Source organism: Polyodon spathula, chromosome 25, assembly GCF_017654505.1.
Source record: "Polyodon spathula isolate WHYD16114869_AA chromosome 25, ASM1765450v1, whole genome shotgun sequence".
Lineage (NCBI taxonomy): Eukaryota > Metazoa > Chordata > Actinopteri > Acipenseriformes > Polyodontidae > Polyodon > Polyodon spathula.
Genome location: NC_054558.1, coordinates 15,416,028 through 15,438,238, shown reverse-complemented (window position 1 = coordinate 15,438,238; position 22,211 = coordinate 15,416,028). Strand labels below are relative to the sequence as shown.

At 37.2% G+C, this 22,211-nt stretch overlaps 1 protein-coding gene across 2 annotated transcripts in view; it reads right to left on the bottom strand.

Moving 5' to 3' along the window:
• LOC121299525 (phosphatidylinositol transfer protein beta isoform-like) overlaps window positions 1-22,211 on the bottom strand; it is a 61,138-nt gene that overhangs the window by 13,006 nt on the left and 25,921 nt on the right. For both annotated transcript variants that reach the window (XM_041227299.1, XM_041227298.1), the window contains exons 7-8: window positions 22,011-22,094; window positions 12,550-12,627 (exon numbers count right to left, since the gene is read on the bottom strand). In XM_041227299.1, the coding sequence (XP_041083233.1) occupies window positions 12,550-12,627; window positions 22,011-22,094 (162 nt within the window). The remainder of the gene's footprint in view (window positions 1-12,549; window positions 12,628-22,010; window positions 22,095-22,211) is intronic.

Here is a 22,211-nt window from a genome sequence, read left to right as displayed (position 1 = left end):
TCGAGAGCTGCAATTTTCAATTTGGTAGTAGGAACTATGGCTTGTTGCATTAACATAATAGCTGTTATCCATACAAAATTGGACTATGCTTTTCCAGTTATTTCATACAAAACAAAAAGGGTTCAATTACCTCAGATTGATATACCAATCTGCACTTCATAGCAAATTCAAAAGGTTAAAATGTCCAGGAAATAAGCCGTCACTTTGTAAGTATAATCCTTGTTTTCACTGCCCTGTAGCCAGTCAGACCTTACCTTATACCAATTGTCAGGATATCAATCTGCTCATTTCATAATATCCAAAATTACAGGCTGACCTCTAACCAGGGGCTACCTGAACAAAACCACACATCTACATGATTGTGGGAACAAGTGGGAAGACCAGGTATCCATTTGTGAGCCAGGCTGATCATATTAAAAAAAAAAAAAAAAAAAAAAGGACTAACTTTACAGTATAAAACTAATCCAAAACAAAATTTGAAAAGTTAGAAAATAACCTTGTCTAGCAAACGTTTTAGCCTACAATATCTGTAGTCAATGTAGCTCTTATTTTTACATCTGATAAAAGCTAGGGTCTGCATTTGCAGCACTGTTACACTAATCATAACTAGGGGTGTTAGAGTTTAAATGAAGTGTTAAAAGTTTAGAAACTTTAGTGGGAATTTGTGTTTTTTTTTTTTTTTTTAAATCTAAAATGTCCTGACATGTTGCAATTTGCCATGGAGGCGGGGCTAGCTTTGGGATACTACACCTTATTTTATTTTCGCAGCATTGAGCCTGATTGATGTAAAATGGTCCTTGCTAACAAACACTGATTCCAGTCTCAGTACCCTTGAAGCTATTGGCTATTTCCGGGTTTGCTTATTTTGTTTATGCATTATTTAAATACGGAAATGTAAACTGAAACTTTCTTTAAAAGCACTCAACACATAGACGGAAATAAAATAAACTTTTAGAACTTTGAAATCGGCAAGAGCAGCTTTTTATCCTTTTACAAGTGTGCAAGAAAGCTTTTCTAAAGCTTACCCTTACACCCTACCCAATTAATTCTATATACCTTTTTACCAACTGGGCTAGTGGAGAAATGCAGCCAGTGTTATCATAATGACCTGTCTTGAGGGACAGCCGCCTAGAGCAATAAGATAATACCTGTAGGAGACTGAGAACACACAGAGCTCACAGACGTCTCTGCTTCCTTTCCCACTATTCTCAAAGCATGCTCAACTAAAACGCCATTCAAAAAAGCACATAAGGTGGATTGCTCCTGGGCTAAACAGAGGCGAGTACCCAGAGGAATGAAGGCGCCAGTTAGAGCAGGTTTCTTTTACACCTGGTTCCACAATGAACCAAAGGGTTCCACAGTTGCCCTTTGGTCAATGCCGTTCACTGGAGTCCTGCTGCATGCATTAAGCTAGAGAATAACAAGCAATCCCCAAGCCTAGGTGGGTATTGCTCGTAAGCCATCTACAGACAGCCTATCATTTTAACCTGATTCAAACTTAACTGTTTCCTCTCTCTCTCTGGCTGGCTGTGTGTCACCACAGAAACACGACAATGGCGAATCTGTGCTTACGAAGTCCAATCACACATCAACGTGTGTGTGCTCAAATGCAAAGCATGTCAACCGGTGCAGCTTAATTATTATGAGGTACACAAAGTGCAACTTTCCTGCTCTAAATCGAGTGATACACGATAAACTGCAGTACATTTACAATGAACATTAACTTTTTTCATGTCCAGCAGTAAACTGTGACACAATGAAAATATTCATGTACATTAAAAACAGACACAGTATAATGTTTCCCCTTACCTTTGCAGTACCTACTGTAGATTATGTACCAAAATTAAAAGATGACTGACTGATTTATTTTATGGCCAGGGTTGCAACAAATTGCTCAGCGCTTTCATTGAAGAAAAAAACAAAAAACTAGTCAAAAGGGATTAAGATGAAAAAAAAAAAGGTGCACCAAAACGCTCAACACCTCTGCCCTTTTTATAATATAGTCCATGGTTAACACTCATTTGAAAAGCATTTCGATCCTTCGGTATGTAGGCTAGTACACTTGTGACCCTCAGCTTCTGCTCAAAAATGTGCCAGTATCTTCATATGGTTCTCTGCACAGTCTGGTGACTTGGTGCCTCTGAAAGGTCAGCTGATGCAATTGTTTTCCTTGGCTTTCATGTTTCTTATTTTAAATGGATTTCAAAAGGGTCCAAATCATGTTTTCATTTAACAATGGTGATCGAGTTACTCCAAAGTTATGTGAAAAGGGGCCCGAAGGAAAGTATTGCATATTTGACTGTTTGGTTGCATTACCAGGCAACCTGCCTTCCCAACCCACGGATCTAGTTTGCCTTTTGTATTTGCAGCAATAACCTATTTTTCAGCTGGTTGATGTGAAAGACAACTATATGTAATTGAATCCGTTTTTATTACATAGGGGCTTAAACCAAGACTCCCCTCAAGCCCATTGGAGTGCTTTGTCTTATGTGGTTTGAGTGAGGCTGGGTGTCATGGATTACATGCAAAAAGTCAAATTAGTTGCACTACACATAAATAAAATGATAGTGATTCAGCATCAGCAATGTGGGGTAACCTATTCCATACACTCACCACTCTGTGTAAAAAGTGTACCTTGACCTCTGTAAATACTGTATCTATAACACTTGGAGCATTGCCCTTTTTCCACTAAATGGCCCCTATGGGCCTCCAGTGAAGATCAGTAACTGCACCACCAGGATTCGAATCAGCACGCTCATGATCATTTGATTGACCCTGTATGCAATAGCACCGTTACTGCATGAGCCACTAAGAGCCCTTTAAAAAACGAAAACTCAATAAAATGAACCAAAGTAATTCTTGAAGTGGTCTGCTAATCAACTATTTTGTTAGTGACAAGAGCTCTGTAAGGGGCATTCCTGGAGATAGAAGAGTCAATGTGGAATTCTAACGTACCACCAGCTGACATTAACGACTTCAAACAAGCGATCATGTCCTTATCAATACAATCAGTCCCGTGATCAAGTGGTGTCTACCTGTCTACAGTCTCTCAGTGCTTGAAAAACACATCTCTCTGAGGGTACCTCCCTGTGTATAGCATTGCAGGTTCATTCTCAGCTCTACGCACAAAACAGTGGCGATCGAAACGGACGGCAAAAAAAAGCCTGAGGCAGTGAAATACTACAATGCAAGAAAGTTCGGTGCGGAAATGATGGACCAGCTGGCATGACAGTCAAAGGCGGACCTCGTCGTTGGCCTGTGGCTGTATTTCATAACAGCAGTGTGCCTGTTTTGTACAAGGAACGTCCCAGGGGAAATTGCATGAGGTCCTTCATCTTGCAGTTAGCCACGGAGCTTCGGCAAGCACATATAGATCAGAGGGCGGAGACAGATTCCCTTCTGGCAATGCTGCATCCACACACAAGAGAAAACAGTGCCAGGTTGCAAAATGCAATGACAACTCCACTTTGGATGTCTGCGTCTGTTATGGAAGGGCAGTGTGGGTAAATGCTGAGGAAAAGTGGAGAAGGGTGTATTGTGTGTGGACTGTACAGGTTAGAAAGCTGCCAGGTATGTAGGCTAAATGTTACATAAATCATTCATTGTATTAGTTATTTATGTTTTGAAGTTGCTCATTATATACTATTTTCTAAAAAAAGGCCTTTTTATTTTTACAAACAAATGAAATGTTTACACACTTATGTACGGTGACCCATTACAAAAGTTACTAGTGAAAGGTTTATTTTATTTATGTTTTATTTAAGTTTTTCTTGTTTTGTACTGCTCCTTTTGAAAAGAAAAAAAAAAAACTTTGTTTTGTTTTCCACTTAAATATGGTGTTTCTGCTATGAAAATATAACTTTTATACGATTGGTTGTCTTTCATCATCATACTACAGCTGTTTAAAAAGCCACCAGTTAAAATGACCGGTTTGGCAGTTCTAGGTAGTTCGAAATTCCAGCGCTTCTAGTGTTAAGTAGTGGTATTAGGAAAGGCACCAGCAGCTGCAGACTGGACTGGCATTCAAGGTTCCAGCACCAAAATACCTAACAATGTGAAATGTTCTCAAACTGTCTGCAGGTGCCCCTGTACTATAAGGTTTAATATAAGTGTATACATTGCATGCACGGTCATCTTGTGCAGCTCAAACTGTCCAAAATGATTCCTTGTTTTAGAATTACCCTATTCTGTGTTATATGCACAGAAGGACATAGGATGAAATATACTAGAACTAAGTAATCCTTAGTGGTGATTTCTTGTCAAAGAGGATTTATAATGAGGGCTCTCACTGAGGGCAATCAGTTTTTTTACAAATTATAGCCAACTTTGCAGACCTCTGTTCAAGAACCACTGATGTACAATTTCTAATCCTCAACATCCATTTAAATAGATAAAACATTAGGGCTGACTATTAAGCCTCCAAATAGTCACACACATACATGTTTCGCTCTCTTCCCCCCCGTGAATAGTCACACACATACATGTTTCGCTCTCTTCCCCCCCGTGAATAGTCACACACATACATGTTTCGCTCTCTTCCCCCCCGTGATTATTTTAATATCATTGCAGTTTAGTAAAAGCTTGTGCACAACAATGGAATTCGAGGGGTAATTACGCCTTGGTAGCATCAGGAGAAGAAAAAAAAAAAACATAACATTCGCATCAAGCCTAAGGCAAGTTTAACATACTACAGGGGTGTTACTAAAAAGATTTATTCCAAACAGATTACAGTACTTTAGAAAGTGGTCTACATAAACTAGACACAAGTTTATGAAAACAGTCTTTTTATTCAGCGACAGCATCACGCATTACATCTTGTTAATACTATACCACCTAACCTTCCCTGAAACACACAATGCAGAAATCCCTGCCTAAATCATAATAATAATTAAAATTGATTTACTTATTACAAGATTCATACATCACTGACTGTTCAATTATTTTATTTTTTTATTTTAACGTTATTGAATAGTTAAATATTTATTATACAACAGTTCACTTTGAAACTCCAAAGAAGCACAAACTATATACATAATCAGTTTTCTTCAATGTACACAATTTACAAGCTGTTTGCCAGGAATAAGCCTGTCGTCCTGCTCTGGATTCAAGGCGCATGCTTTTTTTTTTTGTTTACACAGAGGAGCAGACTTCCAAAGCATTTTCAAAACTGATTCGCTGGTAGGACGGAACCAGTAAATCAGATGCTAGTTAACATGAGCAGGAGAAGAACACGCTCACTGCTTGACTGGCAGAAATACAGTAAATAGCAAGGTAGGGCGTTCGGTGCATTTTCATTGATAAACTTAAATAATGTTATTAACTATGTGTTACAAAACTAATTATTGAATCAAATCATTCAGTAATGAAAAAACCAAAACAGCTAACCCAAGTGGGTGGTCATCAGATGTGTCTAATGTGCAAAAAAGTATTTGTTGTAAAAGTTTTTTTTTTTTTTTTTTTTTTTTTTTTTATAACTGCAACAGTAAACAGCTTACAACTTTAAAATCCTGGACATTGGCTTCAAAGTGAAAATACTTCCAGTGTCTGCCTTGGGGCTTTCTTGGTAAATAGCCTTTCTAGGGTCAAAAAGGTCTTTAACAAAATCAGCTTCTTTTTGTGTCTGAGGTAGGTAGGTACGTTTGGGTGTGGTATCAATTACTTGAGCTCATAACCCCTCCAGGGAAATCAATGAATACAATATCTGTGTGCATCAGCCCCGAGTTCCATGTAACCTAATCCTGCTGTTGGAGAACGGGCCTCGACAAGAAAATTGTGCTAAACGCAAGCTTTGCCAGTCTTGTAATTTGTGGTTGTATGGCTGGTTTTAACTGGTTTACTGCTTGCTGCCAAGCAGAAAACACACATGCTTGATCACAGCTATCCCTCAAATCTGTTTACAAAACAACTCCACTTCCGTATAAGACTTAAATTTTGAAGTGCCTTGGGAGGAACCCCACAAGTGCTAAGAGTAAATGCATGGTATTATTTTCCTACTCTTGAAAAATGAATAAAACCTTTAGTTAATTAGGTATTCAGGTCAGTATCAAACCTGCACAGAGAGAGTGATCACATATGAATATTTTACACCAAACAAGTCTATAATGAGGCTTATTGCTATTATGTCAATGTAAATATGGAATGCACATTACTTTTTTTTTTTGGTTCCACTGTAATAAAAAGTGGAACCTCTTGGCTTTCTTTTTGGTATGAACTGTTATATCAAACTGACCATAACCGTTTCAGGAATGTCAACAAGGGATGATAAATTCTGTTTAATTTCCTAAATGTTTAAACAAATTGTAGTACTGTAGTGATGGCTTTCTGCATGAGGTATTAATGATGTTATTAATTGTAAGTTTTACATTGTATGTGTGTCTTTTATAGTTAAGTTCTTTTTAATCATTGTTTAAATTGTGTGAATGTTTTTTATAGTCGTTTTAATGTGCTTACTAATTCAGTTGCTTTAATATGCTTTTATGTTAAGGTTCTATACAGTATTGTCTAAGTTTTGAGTTCTTTCATTTCCCATTGTCAAAACCAGCTACGTGCAGTTTTGCATAGCTTAACATGTCAAAGTCACAGATGGGTGTCTGAGCTAAACACCAAAAGACAGGAGATTAGCAGAGACAGTGCGAGATGGGAGAGGGGAACTGAAAGACAAGATGGATGCCCCCTTCTAGGTACAACGTGGTATGCAGCCCCCCCTTTTCCCCCGCAGAGGGAATGTGCAATGAGAGTGAAAACCCCTATCATTGGACAGAACTAAAACAAATGGGAGTGGAGTCAACAGTTGTTTACAAAGGTATACATACCCAAAATGAAAAGACTGACAAAACTTTACCATCTCTTTCGAATTGACTCCATGGATATCCGTGCTTTCTGATACAAACGTATGCACTGAGCTGTACTGAGGCCTTGTCCGAAGTCAGTTTAAATCTCGTGCTTATATGATTGTATTGGAGGTATACCATACTTGTATATAAAGTGTTTGAATCAAAAAGCATTTGTCAGCTTAATCTTTTTCACTACAGTACTTTAATAATAAATCATAAAAGCCATCACGAGAAGCCTCCATTAGAGTGCTGTTACTTTCTATGATACACTGAAACTCTAATGCGGATGACACTACACGTATACAACACTAGTGTGTATATGGAGAAAAGGTCTAGTAAAATCACCTTACACTGCACACATCTTGATGCAAACACTACAACTGGTTTCTGTTTGTTGTGCATATCTTTACCAGGTTAAACTTCTTTGAGAAAGCATAAACTTAACACACATTTGGAAGTTTGGAGTTTCATCTATGAACATATTTCAAACCATTTAATTCTTTAAAATCTGACCCCGTACACTACAGCATATTAACGAAGTAGCCTATATATCTAGTGCCAACGTATGTACAGTACAATATATTGTGTAATAAATGTTTCGAGGCTGCCGGCTTGTTCAGATTACATTTTTAAAAACGTACATATCATGTTATTTAAAGCCTCAGTGCTGCTTCCATTTTAATGCTGTTTCTGTCCAGTTCCTTCTTCACTTCATACATCCATCTCTGCACTTGCTATTAAACTGGGATTGCTGTCAGCAGTTTTGAGAAACACATGTCAATCTGAGAAGAGGTCCCTCCAAGGGGTCACAGTGCAGCTTCAACAAAGGCAACATATCTTAGACTGAAGGGATCCCAACAGGCACGCTGGCAAGTGTTCGACATGCCCTGGAATTGAAACCCCAGATCCACTGGGTATATTCAAACCAGGCTAACAATTCAAGAGTCAAAGCTCAGCACATGAGAAACACTCAGCACTTGTTTCAGCACAGACTTGGAAAAATGTTTGTTTACTATTTTTTAATAATCCTGGACAAGGTAGCGTGCCGGATCCGTACGTGCAAAAAGGAACAAGGTGTGGAAAAATCTCAAAAAGGGAAAGGTTACCAGAGGCCACTCAAGAAATGCTAGCTTGCAGTAAACCTACATGGTTCTCTCCTCCATTTCTTTCTCCCTTTACCTACAAAATAGTCTTTGGTAAATGTTTGCTATTGATTTCAAATTTTGGTTTCTGGATTACGTATTCAAAGTGTTTTATCTGTTTTTGCTTATTTTAAAGCTTGGCTCCTAGAACACAAAGCTTTGTTGTAGTTATCCCCTACAAAAGGTGTCTTTTCTGAAACAAAAATGACTACCATTCAATTAAAATGTGTCTTTAAATCAGTAGACCTTCCTTTACTTGTTCACTTCTATATTCCATCACAAGAAAGTACAGTCAATAGCTGCTTCCTTAGCAATGTCATCACAAGTGAGACAGTTTATTTGCCCTCCCACCCTGTAAAATACTTGTGTTAGAAATGGATTTAGCAAGGCTCACCTCAATCAGTTCACTGTACAGACTATATGGATTCATAATGCATAATGTTCTGATGTAAAGTGCTATGATTTAATGTAATGCTATACATTTTGATTCTGTAAAATAAATAAGTTAAATAAATCTGGATTCTGGGGTGCACTCTAGGGACTTGGTATTTGACTTTTAGATACAAATGAACACACGGTGCTAAAATGGAAGTGAGCTGTATATTTCAAAAGCCATTTAATCCAATGCACCATCCATCATTCCTAACCTCTTTGTATCACAGTTCAAGTGATTATTTCACACAGGACACTAAATCCAGCCAGCAGCAAAGAAAGTCTTCAATGTTATTACTAAAAAGATTTTTTTTTTTTTTTTTTTAAAAAGGCACTACAGATTAGCACGAAGAATAAGGTTAAAGGGTTCTGCAACTTGAGTGAAAAATAAAAAAAAGATTTAAAAACAGCCATAAAAAAGGTAATTGCTTTTATGATGGTTTGTCTGATTGAACCCAAAGATGCCTCAGCAAACCTTCATCAAAAGCTGAGTGTTGGTGTCTGTAAAGTATGTACATTTTAAATTTGAAGGCGAAATATGCTCCAACTTATCTGGGGAAGGTGAAATCATCTTAAGTTACAGAATCACAAGCAAGACCTGCTTTAAGACAGTTTAACTTTGGTTTTTTGGGGTCACAGGGTGTCAAATGCAGTTGAAAGATTTGAAGGTCTCTTTTACAAAGTTCTGCATTTTACAGTTAAAACCCCTCTGCTGTGTATTCTTATTTCTTACTTGGTTTAAACCACCTTTTACTTGGAATACATCGGATGCAACGTGGTCACTTGAGTAATTAGAGGTCAAGTATTCAAAACTTATTCTTGGTATATTCGAATATCTTATTCGAAATTCCCACCACACACATACATATATATATATATATATATATATATATATATATATAGCTATATATAAATATATATTATATAAAAAAAAAATGAAACTGAAACTTTGTTTACTTTTGTTTTGACTTTTTACAAATGAACACAAGGTGCTAAAATGGAAGTGAGCTGTATATTTCAAAAGCCAATTAATCCAATGCACCATCCATCATTCCTAACCTCTTTGTATCACAGTTCAAGTGATTATTTCACACAGGACACTAAATCCAGCCAGCAGCAAAGAACGTCTTCAATGTTACTACTAAAAAGTTTTTTTTTTTTTTTTTTTTTTTTTTTTTTTTTTTTAAAAAGGCACTACAGACCACATTTTATTGTGTTACAACATGGAATCAAAATGGATTTAATTAGGAGTTTTTGTCACTGGTCAACACAAAAAAGTCCATAATGTCAAAGTGAAAGATAAAATCTACAACTTGTTCTAAACCAATTACAAATATAAAACAGAAAATAATTGATAGCATAAGTATTCACCCCCTTTGCTTTGACACACCTATATAAGCTCTGGTGCAACCAATTGTCTTTAGAGTCACAATTAGTTGAATGGAGTCCACCTGTGTGCAATTAAGGGGTTTCACATGATTTCAGGTTAAATACACCTGTCTCTGGGAGGTCCCACAGTTGGTTAGTACATTTCCTAACAAAAACTACATCATGAAGACAAAGGAACATTCAAAGCAAATCCGGAATAAGGTTCTTCAAAAGCACCAATCAGGGGTAGGATATAAGAACATTTACAAGTCAATGAATATCCCCCGGAGCACAGTAAAGTCCATTATTAAGAAACTGAGAGAATATGGCAAAATTTTGAATGTCTAGAACAGGCCGTCCTCAAAAACGGAGTATCCGGACGAGAAGGGCAATAGTCAGGGAGGCCACCAAGAAGCCTATGGCAACTCTAAAGGAGTTACAGTCTTCCACAGCTGAGCTGGGATACACTGTGCATATCGCAACAATAGCCTGGGTGCTTCACCAAACCGGCCTTTATGGGAGAGTGGCAAAAAGAAAGCCATTGTTAAAAAAAAGTTCACATAAAATCTCGGCTAGAGTTTGCTAGAAAGCATGTGGCACACTCTGAAACTAAGTGGAAGAAGAGTCTATGGTCTGATGAGACCAACATAGAGCTTTTTGGCCTCAACACTAAATGCTATGTTTGGCACAAGCCTAAAATGCACATCATCATGAGAACACCATCTTTACCATGAAGCATGGTGGTGGCAGCATCATGCTATGGGGATGCTTCTCAGCCAGGGCCTGGAAAGCTTGTGAAGATAGAGGGCAAAATGGAAGCAACAAAGTACAGAGAAATCCTGAAGGAAAACCTGCTAAAGTCTAAGAGACCTGGGACTTGGGAGAATATTCATCTTCCTGCACAACAATGACCCCAAACCACACAGGAGTGGCTTAAAAACAAAAAGGTCAATGTGCTGGTGGCCCAGTCAAAGCCCAGACCTCAATCCAATTGAGAATGTGGAAAGACTTAAATTGCTGTTCATCAAAGGTCCCCATCCAACTTGACGGAGCTTGAGCAATTTTGCAAAGAAGACTGGGCAAAAATTTGAGCAAAGCTGGTAGAGACTTATCCAAATAGACTCATGGTTGTAATTGCTGATTCCATGTTGTAAAACAATAAAATGTGGAAAAGTCCAAGGGGGGGTGAATACTTTTGAGAGCCTGCCTGCCTGCATGTATGCACATATACACACACTACTGCCATCTAGCCTGTAAAGTGTGACAATCAATAGACAGCATACTAAAATGTTGAAATCTAGCGCTTACATTTTTTTGATTTCATTATTAGTATAAAGGGATCTCAAGAACCCATGGCCTCAAAAGGTACAATTAATTAATCATTTAATGTTCAACAGGGCCTGGTGAGAATGCCAGCACTCAACATTTCACTTGACAAGGACACTGTTTGATGTTTCGATCAGAAAATTTGAATTTCCAGTGGGTGGAAAGTTATCACTAAAAGGGGAACTTTACATTAAACAAACCCAACATCAAAAACTGTTAAGATGACATTCTTACTCAGATGAATATTTCAGCAATTCAAAGTATTCTGACATTCTCTGAACATCTGGGGATCTAGATAGACGGGGACGTCATTTAAAATAGGAGGTGGTACCATGCAAAGGAATACAGCTCGATTGGAACTTATCATTTTCAAACTACTGCTTTAAAAATGTAAGGTTTAATTTAGGACAAGGTTTTAGTTGCTTTATTCTAGAATGCATGGGGAAAAGACTACAAAGCCACTGTAAAATCATGATTTAACTATCTGTATGGGGATTAGCCATGTATAGCAGTCACTGACTAAACTGAGTGTACAATGCATTTTGCGCGTTTACTGTATGTAACCCCGTCACATTATCTGAACACTGGATAACCATTTCTTTTACAGTTGATGCTACATGTATTGGCAATCAATTCTTAAAAAAAGCAGATTTTTTTTTTTTTTTTTAACACCTTAAATCGCTTGGCAAATTGTTAGTTGATTTAAAAAAATAAAAACAAATTATAGCCTCTATATAGATAGATAGATAGATAGATAGATAGATAGATAGATAGATAGATAGATAGATATTAGACACACACACACAAGGATGCCTAGCCTTTGGTTTTTGGAGGGCTAGACAACTCTAAGCCAATTTATTTTTTAACTCCTGGGCAGAAGCCTTGTTTTGTAAAGCCAAAGAAATGAACATGGAAAAATTAAATAAACTATCACTGAGATTTAAACATGCAGCAGGGAAACAAATAGGCCCTATTCACAAAACTCTGAAGACAGTTACTTAATGACTGTTTTCATGAATATGGCACAGTTTTTTGTAGATAACACCGGTAATGCAACTCGACTGAAAGAAACATAGAAAAACAGCTGTGTTTTAAAGAAATGTGGCAGTGAAACGGCTACTTTTTACAATGTGCATGCTCTGCTAACACTAACAGCTCGTCAACTAGCAGTTCATTCAAACCAAAGGAATCTCCAAGCAGGCACTTATTCCAGTGCTCGGTTGGGGTTGACAGTGCAGATCTTTGTGTGCTAATCTAGCCTCCTCTCTATTAAACCAAATTAGCAGTGAAAGAGGCAATTTGTCTTCATCAAACCAGAACGTATAGCTCTGCCACTCACACTCTCCACCTCCCTACCCCACCTCTCCTCCTCCTCCGAGCTGTCTAAACTCCAGCCCATTTTAGCAGTGAAGATTTCAGATTAAGGGTGCAAGGTTTTTTCACAATACCTTCCAGTCCGCCCCCAGGGGTCCTCTGCCAGTCTTGACTGACTGAAATATTGCCGGGTCCTCGTCAGTTTTGTAATCCTGCAAAATAAACGTAGTAGTGATTGAGATCAGTTTAAATACAAGTCTACCAGGGCACCAACATATTCCCATATTTCACTTCATAAATGTTTAATAAGTAATGTAATGCTGAAAAATAAAGTCCCCCTTTTAAATTCTAGCGTTTTAGAAAAAAAGTAACACATACACACACTAACAAGAACCTTAATAGTGATTCATTCTTGGTGGTGCACTGTATGATTGAGGCTTGAATGAGAACCCATTTCTAAATTATAAAAGCTACTTTAAGTAACATGTTGCATATAATGGCTTTTATTACTTTTGCAAATGAACAAATTCACACGAATATCTAAATCTTGACTGAACATCTGGATATGAAAATGTTCGTCCCTGCGCTGCTATTGTTAATAAAAAAAAAATTATTGATGCAAAACTGAAGGACAACTAATTATTTTGGTCTTGCAAAATTTAATGAAAACTTGAAGTGTAAAACATTCTTCAATGCAGGTCGAGTCTGCTTTTCCATCCTCCCATTTATCCCAATAAACAACATGGTTATACAGTACTAGATATTTAATTACAAACCTCTTCCTCAGTGTAATAGATGAAACTAATTCCACTTTCAAATTAAACAAGTTGAAGAAAAACAGAGAAGCATTCTTACTGGTGTGCCAAAAACAAGTGTTAGTGATTAGAAATCAATGCTATTTATTATTAATATTATTATTTATTATTAAAACACCTATGTATGAAAAGCCCACAGTATATTCTGAGCTGGGAATAGGGCTGCTGCAGAATAGTCATTACCATGAACCCTGATTTCATATCCACAGGGCACTGTCCACCCATGTTCAACACTAAATGGCATGAACAATGACAGATCACACAAACAAATGTGTACATATATTACTGAATAGCTGCAGCATAGTCAAACAGGGCAGCACGGTGCAGTGTAAGCCTTAATGAGAATCATGCCACCAACTATGCCTTTCATTCTGCTGCTGAAAAAAGAATAAAATAATAATTGCAAATGTCTTTCAAAAAGATCCTGTAGTGTTGGAACAGAAAATGATAAAGGGGCTCTTGGCAGTGGAAACAGCCTAAGTTAGAAGAACTTGATAACCTCTCCACATTCACTTCACGTGTTACATGTATAAAAGAGCCCCATCTGAACCCACATTGATTCCTATACCGCACAGAAAAGATGCTACGCTGCTACAGTATGATGGTTCCAGACAGGTTCTCTCGGTTGATTGGGGCCTGCCACCTTTTGTTGGATACCCAATTTAAATTTGGATAAAACACTGCATTGTAATTTCTAGTTAATTTGAAATACAAGCAGACTTAACTTGGTGGAACATTGAGATATTCATTTTATCTGCTCGTCTGTTCCACTGGCAGGAAATCAGCGAGACACTAGTAATAGAATAAGGGAGATCTAAAAGCCTCAAAACGCGAGCGATAACCCCAGAGGTCGTTGGCATCAAAAGGTGTTTTTTTTTGGTTTGTTTGTTTTTAAAAAACAAACAGTCATACTCTTCCAAACAAAACAGTACATCTGACAAACCAGCGATTTTGAGACTAAGTTTGGGGTGGTTGTTTAGTAAATGTTTTATGTAAAGCAAAATTGAACTTGTTCATGGCAAGGGGCCTTGCTATTTTATAATGTCAACATACTGAGAGATTACACTAATAACTTTTTAGGAGTTTGCTAAAGAAAACAACTGAAAAACATACAAAATGCTATTTTGATGGCTGTTTTCTGGAAAGACAATGGCATGAAAACTATCCAAAAATGTCTGCTATCCCTCCCACAATGTGCATATTTTGCTAATGCTTTGGCTAGAAAATGCTTGAACAAATATTCTAATAGAACAATGTAAAAGCTGCTATTTCTACACCACACCAGGGGGAGTATCATTAACATACCCCGAAGTGTGGTTGGGATATTCGTCACCCTTTGGCAGAGTTAGAATAGAACCTTTGATCTGAAGTAATAACATATTCCACATTTATTATTCCAAAGATTTACTTAATTGAGAATCAAAATTAAATATTTCCACCACGTTTTGCTTGTTGTATAATATAAAACAGTTGTCAATTGAGTGAATGCCAGAAAACTAGAACTACAAACTACAAGAAACCAAATCAAAACTACAACACTTATACTGAGCAATGAATCACAGTACATAGCAATTCTTCTGGAATGCGCACTTAGAAGTTCCACAACGTGACTTGACCCCTCCAGACAAAGTGCACCATTTTTAACTGTTAGATGAAGCCAGACTGGCACCCATTTTTATTATTCCAGTATTTACTGCAAAAGAGCAGTAATGTGGAAGGAGACAGCCTGCTGACTTAGTTAATATTCTGTCTCTGTCAGGGGCCGGAGGGGGCCCTGGCTCCTGGTTCATTGTGCTTGCCACCAGCTGTAGACTTCTCCTCTCATTATCTCTGTTGGAACAGTGCCGGAGCAGACAGCTGCAGCCCTGGTGAGCGAGGTCTGCGCTCTGCTCCGAGGAAACAGCACTGCTGCACTCCCAGTAACCCCCAAGTGAAGAAGCAGCGGAGTTCACGCTTCTTGCAAATTTTTTTTTTTTTTTTTTTTTTTTTGCTTGAAAAATCTAATTGTATTTATTCATTCATTCATTTTTAAATTAGGCCTTTTGAAGCATCTTGTTTTCAAAAACACCTAGGCCTAAAGGTGGGAAGCAACAATCAATTGCACAACCAACAGCAGATTCGGTATTAACAAAAGAAATACCAAAACTACATCACTTATGATCTCACCATATATATAATTCTCTCCTAACTAACGCCATTCACACCTCTGCAAGGCTAATGTCTAAAGTGAGGATAATCAGCACACTTGCATCCCTCACACATGATCAAAATCAGGGGTGGACTCCACACCACCCAATTATGTAAGTGTATGAATCAAAACTCATTACAACACTGAGACAGACTTCTAGTTGAAACATTTGTCATCTAAGTTTTTCAGTATTTCTAAATGTAGTACTAGAGATTGTTTAAATGTTATGAATGATTAACTAGGAAACAACTTCTGTAGGGTCCTGATTTTCAATAACATCTAGATGGGAAGACCTTTCATATAAAAATCAGATTTTTTATACAAAAACCTTGCACATAAGTTATTATAGTAATCAACAGAGAACACTGCATGCCCTAAAACGACACACCTGCTATTAAATATGGGCACCAGAGGGTTCCAAATGAATATGGTGGTATGTTTGTTAGAGCGCATTACCCATGAATGTTTTCACATAATGTTCATATTTTGTCTAATACAGCTAATTTTGCTAATACCCTGTGGTGGGGAGCAGAAATCTAAGCTACTGGGTCTTACCCTAACTCTTACCCTAACTTTTTTAGCCCAACGGTCTTTAGTCTTTAAAAAATAAATATAACATTATTAATATTTTAGAGACACTGCTAATTGCAATGCTGATCAATGATTTTCTGGAACCGATTAAATCGAATTGGAATTGAAAAGCGGTATTGACCCCAACCCTGGTTAAAACAGGTTAGAATATAATCCACTGTGGGGTTAACAACTCAAAGGCTGTGGTGAATTGTAAATTACATTGGAAAAGCAAACTAAGCTTCTCACCCTAAACTATTAAAAACCATTAAATACTGTTTATACATTTCCTATGCACAGCATTTTGACACATATCATGCTATTTCTCCCTGCACCAAAACTTTACCCTTGAAACAAGAATGTATACCCCAGGTATAAGATGTCTACTGTTAATAAAATGGACACGCTACATGTAGTTCTGTTAGTACCATCCCTGCTGTGACTACAAACCATAACGCCCTGTCAAATGTAAGGGAGGTTTCCAGTTATGAAACAGCAAGGTAAAAGTAGAAAAGCAGTAATCCCATCATGTAGATCTATATATGCAAGAAAACACCATGCAAAGCAGCTGCATAAACTAGCTTCCATTAAGAATCAGGTATGTTTCATCCTTCACCAGTATTGCAAGCCCTTCATTATCATCCCCCAATTGGACTCCCACATGGGTTTCTAATGGGCTCTTTTTTTTTTTGGCCACATTATTCATTTTTTACAGGGTAGGAAAAAATATCTTTAAAATGAACTGTTACTCTAGGGCACCTATATTTAAATAAATCATGATGCGCCTCAAGCAAAATTGTTTTTCAGGGCTACTTGATGGGGGAGGGGCAAAAGAACACAAAAAAACAACCCAATATTCTGTTAATAAATATTCTTTATGGTTGGCAAGCTAGCTTTATAAGAAAGACAATTTGTTATAGGTATGGCGTATCTAATGATTAACTGAAAGAATCTGCTAGTTTGTGTATCATATGCATGTAATAAACTCACTGCTGTTACAGCTCAGTTTTAGCCTGGGGCATTGCCTTTGGCTGAAACCGTTATCAGCACAATACAATAATGAACACCCCCATTCACCTTCATTACTACTCTCTTAACCACAGAACTACACAGATCGGGGTATATTTATTCCAAGTACAGTAGACCCCAGTGCTATAATAAAACAAATCCCAACACAAATCAGAAAAATATATCCATTATTTCTATTCCCTAGTGAATGTTTCTTTGTTAGAATGTTGTATACACCAGCACATTTTTCCCCCCCAATTGGAAGTAATGCTAAAATAAATTTCTTAAACTTTTCAACTATTAGTCTCTCAATTGTTTTAAATGAGAAAGTATTACTCATCAAAACGTAACAGAAGTGTGATTGAGTATTACTATAGCTTTTTAAAATTGTATAAACAGGTTTAAATTTCAAGAACACAAAGGTCTCTTCAGGTGAGGATAAGAATATCCTGAGATATTTAGAATGCAGATGTTGACCCTACTTCTCTGATCTCCACTACCTCTCACACTACGTGGCGACAACGACAACCACCTTGATTTCTCACAAATCCCCAGCTGGATTAAGAGATGGTAAAAGCGGTGTGGTCCAGCAGTTAAAGAAACAGGCTTGTAACCAGGAGTTCCCTGGTTCAAGTCCTGGCTCAGCCACTGACTCACTGTGTGACTGTGCCTGAGCAAGTCACTTAATGTCCTTGTTATGCCCCGTGAGACTTAAGTGACTGTAGCTGATGCATAGTTTACACACCCTAGTCTCTGTAAGTCGCATTGGATAAAGGCGTTTGCTAAATAAACAAATATAAAAAAATATTGTGTGACCCTAAGCAAGTCACTTAACCTCCTTGTGCTCCGTCTCATATTATTATTAATTATATATTTTGGGGGTTCAACTTTAGCAAAGTGTTAAACATTTAGAATTTTGCCCAAACACTTCACCGTCAAATATAGGTGTCAGTCTGGTGTTTACATAGCTGTAAGGTTAGAGTAGACCCATTAAATTTCATATTCAGTATTTCTTCATAGACTTCCCAGAACAATTAAATGGTGTGCACTTGCAGTCTTAGAGAAATACATGATAGAGTAATTTATAAAATAGTGATGGAGAACTTCCAATGATGGCCTATCTGATTAGTTAAACATATTTTAAAGATTTAGGAAATTACAGAAACTATTAATGCACTCAGCCTACACATCCGAGACATACTGCTTAAGCAGTGCTTTGAGACAATATTAGCTGACTTGTAACAGAAGAGCATGAAAAAGGGTATAACTTCAGAGAATAAAGTACAACTATTTAAGAAAAGTAACCCTATTTGGAGGAAAAAAGTCACAGCTGCATTCTTAATAGTGTTTAAAATCAGGTGAAAATATTGTCCTCTGCAATAGAAACACACACATACAGAGCCTCCTAAGAATCTGAAATGTTAAATATTTGTATAAAAATCAAGTTTATCGAATTATATCCAAATGCATTTCAAAACAGGAGGCTAGGAGAGTAAGTTTAGTCATGATTGGTGCAGAGTATGAAAAGACAGACAGACGGACACAATCAGCGCAGGTGTTGATGTCAGATCCATGAAAAAAGCAAATTAATGTTTTGACAAATCAGCAATTAAATTGCTTAATGATGACAAAATACTGCACCTCATAAACTGCACTTGTGTCTCCAACATTTCACTTATGAAACAGGACCGCAAGAAAAGGAAGTAATTCAGTAACATGAATTTAACTCTAGTAATTCAATGCAAAAAAATTGTTTTTCATTTGGCATAAAACAGGATGTTTTACTGCAGTATACAAAAAGAGCTTGCATGCCATTTCCAACATGATTTCAATAATGTATGTTTGGGGCGGGCTCATTTGCTTGAATTATTTCCAAACTTTGACCTCTTATGTTAACTGCATGTACATCTTTGCACGCACAGTAAATTGCACCCTTCCCCAAGGGAGGCTCTGTGTACACAAATCATGCAAAACTAGTACAATCAGAGTGCTGGAGCTCATTATAAAAAGGGTCAGTTTTAAATTTGCGGGTCTGAATTCAAACGGATATGAACTGAATCTTGTGTACAATATATGTTTTGTTTTATATATATAAAAAAAGGGAAGCAGATGAAGTTAATTGTTTTCGAAGGAGTAAGGAAGGATTTCTCACATTTTCAGCAGCAACGTATGAGAACAAAAACTAGGTTATACGATTGATCTACTGTGTTTGCTTCAGACAACAGACAATATGGGAGAAAAACATTTGAATCACATATTTTTGCATATATATCTGAAGAACCGCTTATCCAAATCACCATGAAACATGGTAGAATCATTAGCAGCTCATCGGGAAGATCAGATTCCAGGGATACTTGTATGTCCGTTCATCTGTCAGTTTTTGCATAAATCTGCGTAATTGTTTCTCAAATTGCGATTAAACATGTAATTGCTAATTCTCATTCTGTACTATTCTGAATAGTACGGCTAATGTGGCATGCTCCTCAACTATCATCACTCCGATCTGGAATTTACAGCCATGTTACTCGCATACATTGCTTGTATTTTGTAAAGATATCTGATTAGCAAACTGGTTGCAGATGTCACCTCTAGAATGACCAAAACAAAAAGAAAACACACTAATCTAACTAACTACTACTGAGATAGATTAAATTGTAATGCCCCAAAAAACATATTTTACACTAATCCAGAAATACTGGGTGGACCAATCTTAAAATAGGTTTCTTTAAATATTGACGGCCAAGACTATCTGCATCGTTATCATTGTGTATTTGAGCAATACTGCAAAAGCATGTATAGCCAAAAATAAGTATGTGACCCTTTTCTATTCATTTACTCTGTGCCTTTACTGCACTATTGAAGTCAAGCACCATATATGTCTGCTTATGCAGACAGGCAACAAGTAGTCATAACCAGTAACATCTCCGAACAGATACAGCGGAATACTGTACTGATGCCATTTCTCCATGCAGTTTCACCTGGAACAGAATAGCATTTCAAGACAGCAATCTGGCATTTTTAACACAGATGAGCAATGTGCTTAAGATCTAAACATTCTCCAACATTATGCAACACGGATGGCAACTAGGCAAAGCAAACAGCTAAAAGTTATTGGTTTTGTAAACGCACACTAAATAAGAGACAACCAAGGTTTTAAAACCAATTGTCGTACCTAGCAGCAAACACTTAATAACCTTTCTATTGGATATCGTAGCTCTAGATTTAAAAAAAAAAAAAAAAAAAAAACTTCAAATGACATTCCTTTGTTTCAAATGCAGTGCTTCAGAATACAAAATTGCTGACGCTTACTGTAAGGGGGTACCATTATTAGGTCGCTCACCTTAAGTACAGCAGACATTTACCAACTGGGACCCTGTTCAGAGTAAGGATTTGCTCAAATACTGAAAAGAAATTGTACAATATTATAAAAAATGCCTTACCTAGTCTATTTTCAGTTTTTGCTAAATGTATTTAAAAAAATTGCTGTCTGCTTCTTTTAACTCTGCAGGCCTGCCATGCAGCCTTCTCAAGAGCTACAGCATCCAAGGACCAGGCAGCTCTGGGCAGGTTAGTGGCAGGCCCGCAGGTCCCCTTGCCAGTCTACAGGGGTCACTGATGCGGGATGAACCAAGGAGACCCTGGCCGACCTAAGACCTCCCCACTTCGGCCAATTGTGCACCGCCCCCTGGGAACTCCTGTCTACGGTCAGCAATGGAATATCCTGGACTTGAACCAGTGACCTCCAGGCTATAGGGCGCATCCTGCACTCCATGCAGCGTGCTTTTGCCGGATGCGCTACTCAGGAGCCCCCTGATGAATGTATTTTAATCATAATCTTTAATAGCCCTTTGAAATAAAAACAGACAGCTGTAAATGTTTTACACACTCAGAATTATGATATTTGGTTTATACTGCTGCTATTCCGAAAGCATAGTTCAGAGGAAAGGTCAGTTCGGACCAGCGAATCTACTGGAGTAAGAAAATTGATTTCAAAACCTTGGTTCGAATTCCTGTAAAACAAGACGATGCTGAAACGTACAGAAAACATTTCCACAGTGGCTCAGGACGGCTGCTTGTTTAACTCTGTTTGTGTAGTGTTCTCTGCACATCCCTGTGTGGTGTGGTTTATGAAATTTCCTATCTTGGGCTTAAGGGACAGACCATTTAGACTCAAGATGTATAAGCCAGAACATTTATAGCAGAGCGAGTGTCCTTTTGGCACAACTCAGTTAAAGGTGTAAAAAGTATTTTCTTACTCCTTAGTCTTCTTAGTCAATTCTTTTTTTTGCACATTTGAAACCCTTTTTTATTTTGTAATTTTTTTGATAAATATTTAGAAAATTATTTTAACTTAACACATTTTGAAAATTAACTAAAATACAAGCTGATATTTCTGAATAAGTAAATCTTGCGATAAACCATTTTTTCACTTATCATAAACTAAACAGAGTACAGTTTAGCACAAACCTGTGTCGACACTTTTGTGCAATAAATCCCAGATTATACATAACAGCCTAAATTAATATGAAAATGTAACACTCAAAGCAGTAAATAAACTTTTGTTGCCATACAACTTTAGCTATATCGTTAGTGAATTTTATGATAAAAAGATTTGTAGGGAGCTTCCTAACCTGAAAACCAGTGTAGTAGAATGGACACAAGTCACACACTGTGCCAAATGCATTATTTGTGGTCAATTAAAAGTATTTTGTTTGTTAATTCAGTGCTTTGTATTGTGCCTGGGTATGGATCATACTGACATATTATAATACCCATTATAAAAAAAAAAAATAGATTTATTTCTCTTTTTTTTATTTTTTATTAGACAATCGCGGCACTAGATGCAACATGCCACAAGGTGGCATTAGAACATGCTTTTATTCTTACTGCACTAGGACTGCTGTGTGAACAAAACTGCTGTTACTGTGGTAACACATATTAGTGTTATGTCTTGTATGCATGTGAAAATACTGTAAAAATAACAACAAACTAGCAAACATTTTATTATACTTACTGAATGTTCGACTTGACTTCTGTCTGCAATATCAATAGGTACCACCTCCACACACTTCCATGTATTAGGGTCCAGCTCATGAACCTATGCAGACAGACAGAGAGAGAAAGATTAAGAACATGTACAAACGTGAAGAGACCGTTTGGCACATCCATGCTTGCACTTTTCATGGCAGACGATTGATATCGAAACATTTGTCTA